An 18,455-nucleotide genomic window follows, 5' to 3' on the forward strand; every position below is an offset into this window, starting at 1 on the left:
TCTTCCGATTTCTTGATAGTTTTAAAAGTATTTTAGTAAATTTTGGTTTGAAGGGGCCTAATTTTGTTCTGTTCATCTATTCACTTGCCACCTGCTGCACCTTACTCTCTGTTTGGTGGCTGTTAAAACATTGCTTTCCTGTCTGCAGATAGAAATAAAGGCTTAACAAAAATATTTTTTTTCCTTTTAAACATTCAAGCAACAGTTTCTAAGATATCTGTCTTTCTAGAAGCAAGCAGAGGTTGATATCCGAAGCTGCTGCCTTACAGAGATTAAACAGACAGAGGAGAAATACACGGAAACCCTCGAGTCAATTGAGAAGGTACTGAACTCTTGTTTTTCCTCTTTTGAACTAACAAATGATGGATTTACTGCATCATAATGCTAAATCTAATCTCAGTGACAGTAAATGCTGTAATTGTTATAATTTTATACAACACACGGAGCACAATATTGGGGTTTTTATGGGGAATTTTGGGGAAATCCCCAGTTGCCAATTCCCTAATTTGTTTGCTGTCAAACATCCTACGTGACGTGTGTAAATGGTTTCAGTATGAGTTATAAATTATTTACAAATTCACTTTCACGCTGTTTGTAGTTTCCAGCTGTACAGTAAATAAGTAAAATGGCCTAAGAAGAGGAGCTGAATTCAGTTTCATTTAGGTTTTCAATGCTTCTGTCTCCAGTATTTCCTGAACCCACTGAAGAAATTCTTCTCTACTGCTGAAATAGACAAAGTTTTTGTAAACATTCCAGTAAGTCACGCTAGTTCTCACTCTTGCCACACACAATTGAAAGATACACTTTTCTGTTCAGATACTGACGGCTTCTTTCTCTGATGCAGGACTTGGTTAGACTTCACAAGAGCCTGATGGCTGAAGTGCAGGATTCCATCTTAAACAAAAATGCCTTAAATCTCTACCAGATTTTTATCAGCTACAAAGAGAGGTATCTGAGGAATTATGAACATGTTGCATGTAACAGAAAAGAAAAGTCTCAGAGTTATTTGAGTTGAACTTTTGCTTGTGGAAACATGCAACTACAGAAGTGCTGATTTTTGTAGTAATTTAATTTTCATTGATTGCTATCTGCAAAATTTATATTAAAGCTGTCAGTGTTGTGTAAAAAAAATCATTCTTTAAGCCCACACATTTTAAGTCCTTAAACTTTGTACAGGTGTGTTTCAAAAAGGTTCAGATTGAAACTAAATATATATATGTATATACAGCTGTTTGAGAAATGATCCTTAACAACATGTGTGGCCCTCCGTGCACACCCAATGTCCCTTCCTGCTAGTCACCACTCATCATGACCTCATTTCCATTGAATTTTTCTAGATTGCTCATTTATGGAATATACTGCAGTCGAGTGGAAATTGCCATCGCCGTTTTAGACCTCATTTGCAAAGAGAAGGAGGATGTTTGTCTGAAGCTGGAGGTGAGACATTAGAAGAAGCGGGCCTGTCTATAACATGCAATGACCACCGATATACAGATCAAGCTTTCAGTGACCTCTAGTGTATACTGTTTTCACTACACTTACACGTCTTTAGATAATGCATTATGCGCTTCCTTTGCTTCAGCTTTAACAACAATGATACTAGAATTTAAAATATATATGTTGTCATTCTTACTGCCAGTCAGAGTTACATCAACAGGACACTTAAAGTGAATGTATTTGTTGCATTCTAGGTCGTACTGTTCAGTTACTGCATTTTTGTTCCAGGAGTGCTCCAAAAGGGCCAACAATGGGAAGTTTACACTGAGGGACCTGCTGGTTGTCCCAATGCAGAGAGTCCTAAAGTATCATCTCCTTTTGCAGGTAGAGATGTTTGACTCACGCAGTAGCATAAAAATAATATGTGACAAGAAAAGTCTTTGTGGCTTTGTTATTTTTTCTTTGGGTTAACAAGTATTTGGTATTATTTTAATATCTATGACTCACTTATCACTTTATATATATCTACATTTATACTGAGCAATTTCAGTGGAATAATTTATGTTTATGTGTAGCGAAAGATTAGTTGATTGATCCCAGAAAAGAAAGCAAAAATGTCAAATTGAAAAAAATTGGGTTGTTCCAGGTTCATAGGTGGGATTTTTTTTTATCTTAATCTCCTGGGATAATAAAGGAAACATTTTTAATTTGGTTAAAAAAAATGAAAGATGGGTAACCCACTAAAAAAAACACCGGAACACATACTGCTATTGAAAGAATTTTATCATCATTTGCAGATATTTTAAATACTAAAGCATTCATCAACTGGTCATAAAAATAATTGTCAGTTGCAACCCAGCTTCTTGCTGGGGTGCTTGCACTGTTACTTGTTGCTATGGGAGGAACGAACATCCAGAATTTCCAGATGTTGTTTGGTTTTTCTATGTGTGCCCTAGAAAAATCCATAAAAAGTTTGATGTTTAATTAATACTAAAAATATTTTTTACATTTGGTGCAAGTTTTAATCACTTCAGAGGGAAAAGGGCTTTTGTCAACTTTATTTTAGTTGCTCCAACTACCTTGTAGCATGTCAGTGACCACTTGAGGGCGACATCCTCCACAAATTTGATTCATTGTTCTCTCCCTTTGATATCCCAGAAGATCCACACTCAAAAAAAGTCTAGGTTATTATTTAGTTCATTATGTTAGTGCATTTTGATATATTCTCCTTTTTCCTCCAAAATTAACTGAACCAAGATTGTTTTAAATCATTCTCAGAATTTATGTAGATTTGTTACACATTTTGCAGGACAGTTGTACATAAAGTATTCATTCACATACTGGATTCCAGACTTCAAGCTTGTTAGATTCCCACAGATTTCACTGCATACTGATTTACTGTATGACACCATCTCCCCAGCTCAGTATGAATCAGAGGTCAGACTACAGCTGGCAGGATAGATGAGGGCTTTGCCTAGAGAGCTTTTTAAAAAAAATTGTTGTGGAAGGTAAAGCCCTCCATGGTGAATGGTGTTGATCCTGGGAGTTATCAGACACCCCTGAGGAGAAACTGTGTGATGGAGGGACAAAAAAGAATGAAAGGGGAAAAGAAGTGGCGAGGTGGAAATTAAGTGAAAGAGGTTACAGCACAGTTAGGAAAGAGCATTGTGCCATACACGGCGCAGACACACCAGTTTGAACAATAGTTAATCTCTTATTGTGTAACGTTACCACAGAGCTAGTCACACCGAAAGTCATTCTACCACTTTTAATATTAAGCACATATAATATACATAATGCTGTAATAATGATTAAATCTTGCTAACGCAGTTTTTCTGCCACGAACATCAAACACACACAGCAAACAGAGTATCGGCGGCATGTATTTTTAACTAGCAGCATCTGTCTAGAATTAAAAATAAAATGTCAGCAGAAAATGAAGCACAATGCTAGCAAACACGTTTTCTGTTCAAGTACGTAGTCTTATTTGCTGTGGAAACAATTCACTGTGGTCTAGAATTGTTTCATGTTTTCTTTATTGCTTAACAGTTGTTTTGATGGTAATGAACCCAACGTCTTCCATGGGAGATTGTGGACAGGTTTCATCAACAGATTGATTCCCCTGTGCAGGTTGCGCTCACAACAGTAACTTCCATGTGATTAAAGAAATAGGTGTGTGTGTGTGTGTGTGTGTGTGTGTGTGTGTGTGAGACATCCCTTTTTCTTCCTGCACTTTAACTGCTGACATTCAACAGTATTTGAATGTCAGCAGTGCAGTGTATTCATATGAGTTTTGTTTATTGCATCTAGGAAGAGAAAAACCATGTGTGTATTCATCTTTATACTTCAAGCTTGAAGAACAGAAGAACTTTAAAATTTAAAACTGTTTTATGAGTGAGTGCGAAGAGGTGTCTGTGTCTATGTGCTAGACTTGCGACCTGTGACAGACTTGTGACCTGTCCAGGGTGCACCCTGTCTCTCGCCCTAAGACAGCTGGGATAGGCTCCCCCCCCCCGCGACCCTGAAAAAGGATAAGTGGAAGCGAATGAATGGATGGATGGATGTACACTGTCAAATTTATCTATATAATGGATTTTATGAATATATTATGGAATTAATTATCTTTACCTTTACATTACTGATATTTATATAGTGTGCAAAAGTCTTGAGCCACTTCTCAAGTCTTTATATTTTCCTTCCTCATTTATCTTCGGACATTGGCTGCTTTTTCACTCATTTTCCATCCAGTCCTTGTGCCCGACCATTTAAAAAATTTATTTATTTATTTTTCTTGGCCAACTCATGAGGTGAGTCAGTGTTGTGTCTACACATAATAGGCAACTTAGCAAAGAACCTATTTTAAACAGTGTATTTAGGCACTTTGTTACTTGCAGCTTGTTGCAGAAGCACGCGATTTCTTGTCTGTGTAGGATCCCAGACACCTTAACACCCACTCACATCCTGGGCCTTCTGACCTCAGGAAATCACATGATAGCGTGGGGCTAGGTTTCACACTGAGTTCACCTGAAACCTTGGCTGATTGTGACCTACACCCGTTTTCACACCTTGGTTCGTGTGATTAGGTTAGAGGATCACTAGGGGGTCCATTGTCCCTCTTGGGGGAACACTCCCACAGGGCTTAAATCTGGGACTCTCCAAAATTTGACCTTAGAACTGAAGAAGCTTCTTGGAAGTCCAGACGCTTTTCTTTCCAAACGCCTTAGACCACATAATTTCTTCCCGAATTTCCTCAAAATGCCAAAGTTTAGGCATAAAAAGTATTTTTAGTAGTTGAAAAGTATCTGTCAGTCAACAAAGGCCTGACACGACACCTGAGAGATGCCGCTGACTCTTCAGTTCATCCATCTACTGCTCACTGAAGCCTCATCAAAAATGGTCTCGGTGGAAGCGTGGCTGTCACGGAAGGATTTTTGAGGATGTGAAACCGCACAAAAAAACTGAGATCAATTATGCGCCATACTGAAACTGGACTGACAATAAGTGGCAGCAGGTCTTATTGAGTCACGAATCCAAAATTGAAATTTTTGGTTCAAATCTCCACTAAGGAGGACGCTGGGACAGCAACAGTGAGTGTTTACAGCCATCTTTAAAACATGGTGGAGGCAAAGACGATGGATGGTGTTGGGGTCTTGTCAAACTGATGAAAGTATAAACAGAGAAAAGTACCGTCAGAATTTGCTCTCCTACGCAATACCATTTGAAAAGCATCTGATTGCCAACTGCAACAGCATAAAAATGATCCCAAACACACTACCAATGCAGTAAAAGCATACCTGGATTCGAAAACATACAAACATTGTCAGTTATAGGCTCCCTCAGAGCCCAAACCTCAACATTAGTGAAGCAGTGTGGACTCAACTTCATATACAATGGAACAAAAGGCAGCAGCAGCCGAAGCTTGCCTACAAGATTTTAGGCTGTGTTGAAAAATAAAGTTGATCTTACCAAATATAAAATTTCATGTTCATTAGAACTGTTTTGCTTTGTATGCTTTCCATGAATATTTGCACATTTCAGCGAATCACTGCACTATCCCACTTTCCATGTAAAATATAAAGTAATGAGGAACGACTCAAGACATTTGCACAGTATTGTATTTCTAATTGTTCATTCTGAAAGATCATGGACGAGAATTAAACTACTTCATTTGCTTCAAATTATATTTATACTTTGATAAATCCCATCACCAGCCTTTGCCGAGAAGCTTTTTTTTTCATATAGTTTGAAAATTAAACAAAGCAGAAGGAAAAAAAACCCTCCCTTTCTTTCTTCATTCATTAAATTTTGATTTCAGAGTATAATTATCTAATTACCTGATGCTATCCTGATGTTTTAACAGCTGTCCTCTGAATATGAAGGGACCCATTTGGTATAGGATGAATCTTGTCTTTCATACAATTTAAAAGTGATCCTTAATATAAAATCAATCCATGTAGTGATGCTAAATGTGCTTGCCTATGCAATTGTAGTTCTGTTAGTGGATGTAGTCTGCCACTTATTTTCTTTTCCTCTCTAACAGGAGCTAGTCAAACACACTCAGGATGCTGCTGACAAGTGCAACCTGAAGATCGCTCTTGATGCCATGAAAGTAAGTGCAGTGCTTATGGTAAATGGTACGTAATCATAGTGATTTTAGACCGTTAGCAAAAGCAGGCTGATTCAGCAGATTATTCCAAACGGTCTGTGCCATTCAGCTATCAATACCTATTAAATAAAAATAGGAAGTAAACTCAAACACAGACACACACACACAACATGACATGATGGCTTTCCTGACTGAAGAAACAAACAAGAAAAAGAAACTACAATACAAACACACATTTATCGATTTAAAGTAAAGGTGTGGAGAATATTGTCATTCACTTTGTCCCCCCATCTAATTCTCAGCACTGAAACATGCACATATTTTAAATGGGCGATTTCCCCAAAATGTAGCACAAAAGACATCATACTGTCTTTACAACACGATTTGTTTTACATGTTTAAATTCCTTCAGACTGAACTTACAAAACATAATATGTGTGTTTTTGTGTCTGTGTGGGTCTGTATTGTCAGGACCTGGCTCAGTACGTCAACGAGGTGAAGAGAGATAATGAGACTCTAAGGGAGATCGACCAGTACCAGAGGTCTATTGAAAACCTGGTAAAATAAAGATTTTTTCAACAATTAGCAGCAGCTGTTAGGATTGACCACGTAAGAGTGTAAAATATCACTGCAACATGTTTTTTCTTTTAGAAGACTTTCAGTTTTCGCAAGTGCTTAAAAAGTCCAGTCTTTGTCTAAATTTAATGTAGTCTAAGGGAATCCACCACGAAACAGAATTCAGCTCAAACATGCACAATGATAAAAGATGCCACTATAATATGTACTTAACGGCTAATAATAGAGGTAAAAAGTGTATTTTATGTATCTTTGAGGTCTTAAAAATCCTGCCTTAAACCATATCAGAGATTTAGAGAAAGATAATACCATTTAGAGCTGCAGTGATGACTATCCACAGAAAATGTATTGGGTAATAGCTTACTAAATATTTCAGTCATTCTTCTTAGGTGCGAGATGTGAAGAATTTTTCTTTTTTTTTGTAGATTTTTCAACTGTGATTAAAAACAGAATCATAATAAATGTCTGATGGGATAATAAAACATTTTAGATAAGAATGATTTAAAAGTAATCTGCATAATTATGGATAATTAATGCAATTTAGCTGCATCCACTGAAATATATTTGTATTATTGTTCAGCATTACCGCTGATATTAAAATGTAAATTATGTTTTTACATTTCTGAAGGTTTCAGTAGTTGAGAGAAGCTGGTCAAAGAAAAAACAGGGAGGTTACAGAGAGTCGTGAAACCCAGCAGCAGAGACAAGAGAGCTTGTCAGATTACAAAGACCCTCATCCTTGTCTTGACCTGATTGCACATGAATGAACTTTAATCAGTGAATCAGGTGGCAGGAATCAACTGATCTAATCAGTTGAATGTCCAAAAACTTACCTGATGTCTTATTGTGAATATTATGTGAAAATTTATTTGCAGAAGTTAATATTTTATGGGGATTTGATTCATATTAGTATACTTTTAGTTACTTTTATGAATATATATTGCATTCCTGAAGTAGCTGTTAGGTGTGATTAAAACCTTTTGCTTTCTCAAACTATCTTCATTTATTTTTCTCTTCTTTTTAACTCTTTAAATTCAACTTTCGCTTGGATTCCAGTTGGTAGGTCCCAGTTCTGCATCAAAATGTTGACTTAATCAGATATGATCCTTGTATGTTTTTCAAGCCTTGAGAAAGACGAGCTTTGACATTTTAAGAGTTGCTTGATCTCCAAAGTGTACAGTCTAGCGTTTTTACCTCCTTCGTGTTTTCTTTGCAGAATACGCCGCTAGTCACCTACGGCCGGCCAAAGGGAGATGGAGAGGTGCGCATAGTCTCCAGTGTTGACAAGAAGAAACAGGACAGGTTGTTGTACCTCCAAGTTCATTGTTTGGGAAGGAAAATTAGGATTGCAGACAGGAAACACATGCATGTTAAATACATTTTAATGTAATGGTTTTCAAATTTTTGGAAAAATGTGGAATTTGGAGTGAAAATAAGTTGGTTTCATTTTTGTAAATAAAAAAAAAGAAAGAAAGAATCAGCAATATTGAGTTTACTGACTTGGGGTCATAGGGTTCTTGTTTTGTTGGCAACGACTTACAAAAGTTGTGGGATACAAACACTTTCAGGCATCCAAGAAAACGTCAGACTAAAACTTTGGTATCTGATATATTTACCTTCAGAGTTAAGCCAAATACTGGTGTCAGCTTTCTTAACCTCTAAGGCAAGAAAGTAATAATAATAAAAACAAACCTACTTTGCAACAACTGTACGTGACATATATACTCATGTTAATAATGAAGCAATGTAACACTCTGTCTTCTTATTTAATAGGCACATCTTTTTATTTGATGTGGCAGTCATTGTTTGCAAGCGAAGAGGAGACAACTATGAGATGAAAGACATACTCGACCTCAACTACTTCAAGATCACAAACAACCCCACGCCTGACAGAGAGGGTAAAAAGGTCAGACACCGTGTACTATATTAGTATTTTTCTACATCATCTTTTATTGTTAAATGGATCTTTATCTGTCTGTAAATTACACTAATGAATACACTAAGGAATGTTGTCATTCAGTTTGGCTGTAGCGTTTATTTGTTTTTTGGCAAACATGGATGTAGAAGCCCGTAAGGTGCATACAGTTTACACACGATGCTATCTTTCGGCTTGTGGGAACATTTGCAGGCCGTATTGTAGTGGAGTGGACTTGTTGATGTCTTGTTGATGTATGCCCACAGATGGTGTCTTCTCACTCTGCTGCTGATTGCTAATGTGAAAGTGACAGCTTGCCAGAATGAAATGGCTCTGTGGTTTTTCTCAAAGACACTCTATTATCATCCTCATTTACTCTATTGTCTATTTTCTGTTTGACAGTGATTGGTATATTTTAGATAGGATTATTCAATATTTCTGAATTAAAAATCTTGTCTGAAACATGCAGTGACATAAACCCCTTAATGATTCTTAACACGGTCGGATACATTTCTACCCTTCATTTTTATCCTGCTTTCAACCTAAAGCTCCATCAATCACATACGACCTTTATTTAATGCTGCACAAAATGACACAGACAAATGCGTAAGAATTTCTTTGTCGCAAGACTTGCACCCACAAACTAATATTCAGAGAAAGACATACTCTGTACCTACCCCCATGAACACACAAGACAGCGATATTAATATCAGGTGAAGGATGTGCGCAATCCTCCGAGGCCATTTAAAGCTACAGCCCATTTTTTGGTAGATTTCATTGAGTGCTGTGAACACCGAGCACCCTCACGGTTATCAATGATTTAACACTCAGAAACTCTCAGGACTTTTCAGAGCCAGCCAGTCACAGACAGGTAAAGCCCAACCACTTTTCCTGTTATTAAATATGACACAATCAGCTAAAGCAGATTAGACTTGAAAAAGCCAAGAGGTTTGGGAAATGATTTAAAAAGTCCCTTAATGGACCCATGGGCAAGGCACTTAAACTGAAAGTGCTGCTGTGGAGCTATTTAGTAGCTAGTGGTCGAAAAAAAATGCATTTGAGGATAGCTGGTTAATTGAATATGCTTCTGAAGACAACAAGCAAACAGTTGTCAGTTTAAAATTCAGAAGACGTGGTCAAGATCTGGTAGAGCTGGCTGGTTTCTGGCCTAGAAGTTATGTTCTGAAATTTAGGACTTTCCAAAGCTTTCTGGTTTCTCTAAGACAGATTAGAACGCTCTGTCTCAATGTTAACACAGCTTAAGTCATTCAGTACTCTCTGTGCAGAGCACGTGTTAAAATCTTATTGCTGCTGCTCTCTTGATGCACTGATCTGTGAGGCTGGTGGCAGCCATCTTGGCACAAAGACGTCAGTGGAGACTGATAAAAGTGTTATGGCTTTATGTTAGAAGGGTGGTGTCTGCATTTCTTTTTGCCTTGTCATTCTTTGTCTTTTTCTTCTCCACCTTCATCATCTTCTTCTCTTCTGTCACACCAACAATCTGCTTGTCCTCTTGTCGCTGCTTCTCTAAACCTTTCTCTGTGGTCTTCCTCTTTTTGTCTGTCTTGTCATGTCATTGTTTGAACTAAAAGAAATGTGTGATTGGCAAGATTACAAATTACAAGGTGGTTCAAAATGATGCTAAATAAAATTAAAGGCATAAATGCTGGTGATGAGGAAATAGCACCCATTTCTTAATGTGCTTATTTTCTTTAGACATGTCTCGTGTGTGATGGAACAGTAAAAGAAGAATTTGGCATTTTGGTGAATGGGTTTATTTCCCCTATACTGCAGTACAGGCACCACTCTTATGTCTGTACGGTAGATATGAAGCTAATCCTGATTGACTTATCACATACATTAGAAGCACTGTGTCTGTAGCACTTCTGGTTGCAGTGGTTAGCACTGTCACTTCACAGCAGGAGGTTTCCTTGCATGTGCAAGCTTGGCAACAGACCACATGAACTGGACAGGCAACTTTGACGGGGGGGGCATTTGGCTCAAGTGACTTTGCTTTTTCATGAAAACAAAAAAATTGCACTTGTACTTGCACTGGCACATACATAACCATACACACAGTACAATCATAGATAAATGTAGCTATAGTTATAACAGTGCAAACATAGTTGTCTTTGATTGCAGAGGCAAAATAGAAAAAAGAAAAGAGAGACATTTTCTGTAGGTGCAGAAATGGATCAGGGAAATCACCAACGACTGTGAGCACACAGTATCCTCAACACATTTCCAACGTATTTGTAGTTTTTGAGTGAAACAGCTTCACAAGCTGATGAATGACATCTTTTTAGTTTTAAAGCGAGATAAGGGGTAGTTCTCAAAGTCTGACCTGCACATCGTCCTCACTCACAAGCAATAAACTACTGGGAGCTGAATAGATTGAGCTCACACTGCAGCTTATCAGCAATATGAGTCTTTAGTTTTTCATTGCCAATTTGTATGGGTTTATGTAACTTACAACTCAAGTGTCACTGGTCTCACTAGGGGGGCCCCAAGGACTTTATTGGGCAGGTTTGGACCACCCAAGTCTGTCAATGTGCAGACGGTGTCACTGTGCCTGCATTGGTTTCTAAAGTACTGTATGAATGTATAGTCAGAGCTATAGTTGCAGCAGATGGCATATAAGTCAATTGAATTGAATTATAGTCTAAATTAAAAAAATGCGTGTAGACTAACTGAAGCTAAGGTGACTGTCTCTCAACTTGAGTTTCATATTTAATAATGTAAAATTTGTCCTGTTTGTTTCATAAAAAAGAAAAAAAGGCCTATAAACATGTTTTCCCAAAATGCAGCGCTATTTTATTATTATCGAATGTGTAACAATATTTTCAGCTTGACAAAAGACCGTGTGGGCGTCTGCATTCCTAACTTAAATACAAACTCACAAACTGGAATATATGATAACCAGTAAAACAACAGCATCGGATGGAGTTACTCAGAGTTTACTTGGGTGTATTTTATTTTCCCTAAATGTTTTTATTCAGCTGTTTTAACAGCCAGTAGCTCAGTAGTCATTCTCTGGTATTTCAGACAATGCATCCATCCCAATTACAGAGCACGATGCACTGTTTACAGTTAAACGGATAACTACATTGCAACAACCTGTCATGGTATTGGGGATTTATGACATAGATGAAAAGTTTGTTCTTGCTGTGAAGAAAGATTTTCACCAACCAAACTACTGTGTCCCCCGCCACGAAAGTGTTGATTCTGTGAGGTAATTATTCCTGTATATATTTAGCCAGTTTAGCTCCACACATAAATGCTTCTGCACCCAAAATGCATCAGAAAGAAAAAGAAAACAAAACACACCAGTGAATTTGATTATTTCCTTCTTCTTGAACCCCACAGTGGTGCTACGGGTTCTATGTGACACACCAGCAGGGGCACACGGGCTTTGAACTCTTTTTTAAGACCAGAGAGCTGAAGAAGAAGTGGCTGGATCAGTTTGAAATGGCCATGTAAGTATACAGAGACATGAACACCACAGCGGTGACAGTTTGGTAGCCGTGCTGCAGACACGTAATCACACTGGTCTTATGCGTGGGTGTGGGTGTGTACGGTGTTTATTTGTCTTTGTTTGCATGTGTGTTATTCCAAGGCCAAAAGAGGTGTTGACTCTTTCATGTGCACTGTTTGATCAGGTCTTAGCTGTTACCAAGCACACACTGCTGACAACAGTAAGATAACACACTCACACACACATATACAGCTGCACGTTAACATAAACTGTTCCAGAGAGCTGCAGAACTACAAAGAAGTCACTCTGCCTCGATGGTTTTTCAAATCAGTGCTTTATGGAGATATATCTTTCATATTATTTTGTAACAGTAGGAAGCTTTTGCGGGCAGATATCCCATCTGCATCCTATTTTATGTTGATTTGGAAGAATACTGTCTTGTTTTGACATCACACTCTGACTGAACAAATGTTTTTTTGTTGGGGTTGTATATATATATGTGAAACCCAACTGTATGCTGTGGCCTTTCTAAATACACTTCTCAGTGAAAGTATTCTTGATATGTTTACTGTACCAGCAATGCAAATTGTACAGTACACAATGTGCAGTTTTAGTACTTCTCTGTCTTTCCTTGAACTTAAACTTTATGCAGTGACATATGAATTTCTGCACTTCCATTACCATTAAGCCCCTGGCACAAAAAACTGAATGTGTAATTTCAAAAATTTAAAAGAAAAGGCTTTATCCATTTTCACCCCAGGTTTAAAACTGTTTTGCCGCACGGGCAGTGTTTGCACCTGAAAACAGCGACTTGTGCCTCTGTGCATTGAGTAATGACACCAGAAGGGGCCAATTCAAAAAGTGAAAATTGTACCTACCTAAGAGGATGTGGGCTTTTGATGAAGGACTCACTTATGGGAGCACTCAGTCTAAGTGGCTTCTGGATGGTGTGTTTAATACAAAAATGTTTTGTGTGTTTATTCACGTTCCAGAAAGGCTGCCTATTCCTGCTATTCATGTTTCCACCTCTCATGGTGCAGATGCACACATGCAGATCAAAATTAGATTTGCCTGGGCTCATTCAAGTCCTCTTCATTTATTCGGATGCGTGCACTGTAGGTAAAATTGCTTTTATTTCAATCAGCTGAAGGAATAAACTAAAGATTGTTCTTCCCCAACAAAGTTTCTCTGTTTAGTTGATGAAGAAATTATTAAGAATGAAATGTATTTGAGTAAACAGGAAGAAAATTGTTCCCACTACTGAGACGCCCACTCATACAAACGTAGTCCTTACATGTTTTTTGCCATATGAGCAGCATGATTCTAGGTCTGTAGTTTGTGTTTAGAGACAATTAGCAAATATTAGCATCCTCACACATTAAACTAAAGCTGTGCATATTCAATGCAGCTCTGGATTTTTTTTAAGCCTACCTGAAAAAGGTGCATGGGAACCATTTTAGGTGGTTTAACCTGTCGACTTCTTCAAACAAAGTATGTCAGATGTTCAATTTCACAGTAGTGCAGGCAATGTTGTGGTCACAGCATTCAAGTACTGGCCAGTACTTGGCTAAAAAAACAGAATATTTCAGTAATAATGTGGCTGACATGTGCTAGCTTCTACTGTGTGCTACATGTGAGGAAGGACAACATTGGACAAGCTCTAACCTGATTGTTACAGCATTTTCAGAACACTCATATGTGAAACAGCTTACAATAGAGGTTGTGGTAAACATGAAAGCCGCAAAGCATATGGTAGCATTGTGATCGTAACCATATTCGCATGCATGCTTGTTAGCATTAACGTGCTCTGGTTAAGCACAACCATGCAGAGCTGCTAGTTCATTTTAGTGTTCAAGCAACGTTTTGCTCATTTTTCTTTGTCTTAGATCAAATATCCGACCAGAGAAGGCCACCCACAACTCCCACCATTTTAAGATGCACACGTTTGAAAGGATCACTTCCTGCAGCTTCTGTCATCTTTTGCTTAGGTAAGATTAATTGTCAGTGAGCTCTTTTTGTTTTGTTTTTTTAAGATGATTATGTTTTTGGGATGAAGTTCGAACACTCGTGTACAACACTCGCGAACTACATGAATAGCTCAAAGATAGCAAACCATCATGTGTTATTTCACTGATAGCTCTCTTAAGATAACTTTCAAATCTTTTTTCCATTGAATGCATGAAGGAACATAATGACCCATTATATATTTTGGCTTTCAGTCACTTTTTCTGGGGAAAAGAAGGTTATTTTGAAATGAGCTTAGTTTAATTGTTAGTAGTATTATTTTATCAAGAGCATGATACTGAACTGAATCTCAGTGTTTGACAGAAATCATCAGTTTTAAAGCTGAATGGTACGTCCTGTACCATTCCTCTTATCTTGAGGGTGTTCAGAGCAAATTCTAAATGTCAGTGTGTTTCTTATAAGGGCGCTGTTGTACATGAAATATATTCTGTGTTGTCTCCAGGGGCATCTTTAACCAGGGTTATCTCTGTCTAAAATGTGGCCTGGGGGCTCATAAAGAGTGTCTGGGTCGACTGGGAGTCTGTGGGAGAACAGGTGAGACAAAAACCTCTCAAACCAATTGTTTTGCTCAATCCCACATTTTGGGTGACCCTTGTCATCACCATCATGCCACAGTTTTGATTAAAAACACACAAAATATAAAGATCTAAAAGGCAAATATCCATGAAGTCGACTGAGCACATTTGTGCTCCTTGGAGAAAGTCCTTTTAACAGTTTGGTCACTCTTTTGAGTTTTTTTCTGGTATAAAACACTCGTACCAGATTTGCAACTGTATAGAAAAATTACAGCCATGTGGATTTTCACAGTCATGTGAAAAATCTAAGTACACCTAAACTGCTGCTATAAGAATTAAGAGAGAAAGTAGAAGCCAGTTGCTGCTAATCAAAGGAACTTAATTAACTCATCATCTTTGTCTTAACACAATGCCACAATCTTCTCAGGAGTGGCAAATTCAAGGTCAAGATCAGACTGTTTAATACACAAGAGAAATTTTGAAAAAACAAACCCAACCCAAAACAGAACCCCAAGAGACACGTCTCAGAGACACATCACCTTTTTACGATTGGAAAAGACTAAATGAGTATGGCTCCTTTGGGAGAGTTGACAAGAAAAAGCACCTTTTCTCTAAAAAGAACATGGCAGCATGGCTTAGATTTGTGACTTCTGGAGCGGTATCCTTTGGACAGACAAGATGCAGATGTTTGGCCATAATGCTGATGAAAATGATGAAATGACCAAAACTGGGTCATCCAAGAGGACAACAATCCCCAGAACATGAGCAGATTTCCAATAGAATGGCTGAATAAGAAATGAAGTTGGCCCAGTCAAAGTCCAGACCTCAACCTGTGAACAACAGGGAGCCAAAAATCCTCCACAATGATGTGAGATAAAACAGTCATTTAAAGTTATTGCTGCTAAAGGTAGCTCTAAAGGCCACCGATTAATTCGATGTACTTAGTTCGGGGCGATCGTGGCTCAAGAGTTGGGCGTTCGTCTTGTAATCGGAAGGTTGCCGGTTCGAGCCCCGGCTTTGACAGTCTCGGTCGTTGTGTCCTTGGGCAAGACACTTCACCTGTTGCCTACTGGTGGTGGTCAGAGGGCCCGGTGGCGCCAGTGTCCGGCAGCCTTGCCTCTGTCAGTGCGCCCCAGGGTGGCTGTGGCTACACTGTAGCTTGCTATCACCAGTGTGTGAATGGGTGGATGATTGTGTATAGTGTAAAGCGCTTTGGGGTCCTTAGGACCAAGTAAAGCGCTATACAAATACAGACCATTTACCATTTAGTTTTTCACACACTGTTACTCCTCTGAAAAGGTACAGATATGATTATTTCTTCCTGAAAATCTAAATTCTGTATTAGTAGCAAAGTAGCAAACAAAGTAGCAAATTACAAATATTTATATTACATATAATTATATATATTACATATATAATTGTTTGCTTCATTTAGTACTTGCTGAATCTTATTCCTATGTCTAGTTTTGGGCCTGTGTCACCATTCTGGTGCTGTAGTTTGAGTTCTTTACTCTACTTGAATGCACAGGCTGGCTAAAGCTAGCTGAGGCCTTTGACAAGCCTTCTTAACAGAAGTGCTGTGGTCTTTATGCATTCAGAGGCATGATGAGGGCTAGCAGAGGTTGACAGTTGAGGTTGCATGTCAGAAAGCCACCACACACTCATATTGTATTCCTCTCACTGTAGCTGTTCTTCACCTCACTGCAGAGCCTGTCAAGTTGAGACCCAAGGTAAGACCCGGTCTGTTTCTCTTCTGTGACTTAGACACTTAAGCTAACATAATTATGGAGACAGATGAACTCTAGCGCCGAGCACAAAAGCACTCTCATCTATGGACAGATATAAGTGAGAAAGGATTTTGTGCCCATGTAAACCATTGATATTCCAGTGAGATGGTCATACTAGTGAACAGTTTGCACTTGTTAAGTTGATAAAAGATGTTGGTGTACAAATGTCAACTCCCTTTTGAAAACTTTGCTTAAGTGCTTAATTTTATTGTTCCTCGTCTTGCTGCAACATTACACTGATTTAAAGACTCTCCTTAATTGAAAGACTTGTACAGAGTGTAGCGCCTACAATTTGAATGAAATACAAGGCAGAGCACTAGCATGTAACAGCTGTCCAATCACAGCAGCTGGTGTATCTCGCCAGTTTAGTCTTTATTGACTATTTAGATGGCAGTCTTTATGTGTCAACTTTGAAACAGAGCCTCAATTAAGAAGTATAGGAGTCCATAGCTAAATCTGTGGCACGTAACAGCCAACTGTTTATGCAGAAAATCCTCAAAAATATCCTTAAATGGCCAAGTTTCATTCTCCTTCTTCAACTGCAATTGCAGAATAAAGACATTGTGTTCACATAATTTGCAGACAATCTATTGTAGTCATAACAAGGATAAAATAATACAATATTTATGTGTTTTACAGTTTTTGTTTGGTTATTATACTAAAAAGATGAAACCTTAACAATTTATTCTTGATTTCCGTCTTTAACTTTTCATATTGTTTAACTAACCACCTTAAAAATAGAACACTCACAGAATTATGTATTAAGAATGTGACTCACTGTGCAGGTCAGGCTGATCCTACACGGGGAATAAGAAACCTCTACCTCTATATTTATCAATCTTTTCCTTCCTCCATATTTCTTTCTTCCTTTCTTGGTTTCATGCTGTTTTCTCTCTCTTGCATCTTGCTTTCTCTTTCCATTCACAGGACAACACAACACCAGCGGACCCAGGTCAGTATGGCTTGACCACTTTTGTGAACCTGCTAAGGGCTTTACGTGGTACCTCTTAAGCTTCTTTCATCTCACTTCTGTAGCAGAACAGAAACGCAGACAGGATGAAAAGGAGATGGTTAGTCACAGGCCAGAGTGAGTTTTGTAACAGATAGAGGGTGGTTTAAAGCTAACCCTTCAATGCTGTGATTCGTTTTTGATCACATATTACTCAACTGAAATGCTTCTTTTTTTGGCCACAAAAAATCCTCAAGATTCTTCCTTAGAAATGCACTTCTGCACAAATACTCAAATCTCTTTTGCTCACATGCATGCAGTGTTTAAAGGGAGGTAATGAACAGCAACAGTTTTCTCTTGACAAATATACTTAAGCAAGAATAACCAATGAATAATAGAATGCAGAAGAAATCCTTAACCAGACCACAGAAACCTCTTTCTCACTTCATGCCGTGATGCTTAAACTCTAGACAGCACCGAGATGAATTGGTGTGGGTGGAATCATTATGAGAACCATGGCAGGAGAAATGTCGGCAGGAAAACACTTCCAGCAGTCTATATGCCTCAGCCTCAACTGCTGAGCTGTGCCTTTGTGATAAATCAATTTCCATAAGGGCCTTTATGAGAAAGACATCTGTGCTTATTGTTCTTATTAAAAACATGAATGTGAGATATTCCATTCATCTGAGGTCACAGCCAGCTAATAGTTTCCCCAGGCTGGTTTGCAAGGCAGTTGTGGCTGGAAGGGAGATGCGTCTGAGAAGTCTAGATGTGTGAGTCAGGAGAGAGTAAGTGGCTGTGTCTTTTAAGTTGGCAGGGGTATTTAGTCTTAGCCTTAGCCCCGTGCTCGTGGCTGTATTTGTCTGCCATGCCGTGGAAAGATTGGTACTGAGCCATTCAGGAATCAGAGAGATGAATTTCCTGCAATGGCAAATTGTTGCTTTTGAGAATAGTGACAGTATGATGGTTTAGGCTGTTATCAAAATTGACAGAATCCACTGTCATCAATTGTGCAGTTATGTACCTGTTACACATCAGGTTAGAGAATGTGCTTAAACCTTCAGGGTAAGAAGAATACAGGAAATTTATTTTGGGCATGTAAGTAGTGGTGAAAGTGGATAACATGATGGAATGGGTGGTTCACTTGAATTTCCAAAAAAAGGTGTATTTT

The 18,455-nt window shown here is 38.3% G+C and overlaps 1 protein-coding gene across 3 annotated transcripts in view; it reads left to right on the forward strand.

Annotated features, from left to right (window-relative positions):
* Positions 1–18,455, forward strand: part of LOC146367917 (guanine nucleotide exchange factor VAV3-like) — a 55,099-nt gene that overhangs the window by 13,950 nt on the left and 22,694 nt on the right. For 2 of the 3 annotated variants that reach the window (XM_084912063.1, XM_084912065.1), the window contains exons 6-19: positions 230–322; positions 687–755; positions 845–948; positions 1,338–1,437; positions 1,726–1,821; positions 5,978–6,046; positions 6,514–6,600; positions 7,835–7,920; positions 8,392–8,524; positions 11,900–12,009; positions 13,895–13,996; positions 14,476–14,567; positions 16,235–16,278; positions 17,263–17,287. In XM_084912063.1, coding sequence (XP_084768189.1) covers positions 230–322; positions 687–755; positions 845–948; positions 1,338–1,437; positions 1,726–1,821; positions 5,978–6,046; positions 6,514–6,600; positions 7,835–7,920; positions 8,392–8,524; positions 11,900–12,009; positions 13,895–13,996; positions 14,476–14,567; positions 16,235–16,278; positions 17,263–17,287 — 1,210 coding nt within the window. The remainder of the gene's footprint in view (positions 1–229; positions 323–686; positions 756–844; positions 949–1,337; positions 1,438–1,725; positions 1,822–5,977; positions 6,047–6,513; positions 6,601–7,834; positions 7,921–8,391; positions 8,525–11,899; positions 12,010–13,894; positions 13,997–14,475; positions 14,568–16,234; positions 16,279–17,262; positions 17,288–18,455) is intronic. The other variant, XM_084912064.1, reaches the window with a different exon arrangement.

The sequence above is a fragment of the Perissodus microlepis genome, chromosome 18, assembly GCF_051167445.1.
Source record: "Perissodus microlepis isolate ML-2025 ecotype Zambia chromosome 18, ASM5116744v1, whole genome shotgun sequence".
Taxonomy (NCBI): Eukaryota; Metazoa; Chordata; class Actinopteri; order Cichliformes; family Cichlidae; genus Perissodus; species Perissodus microlepis.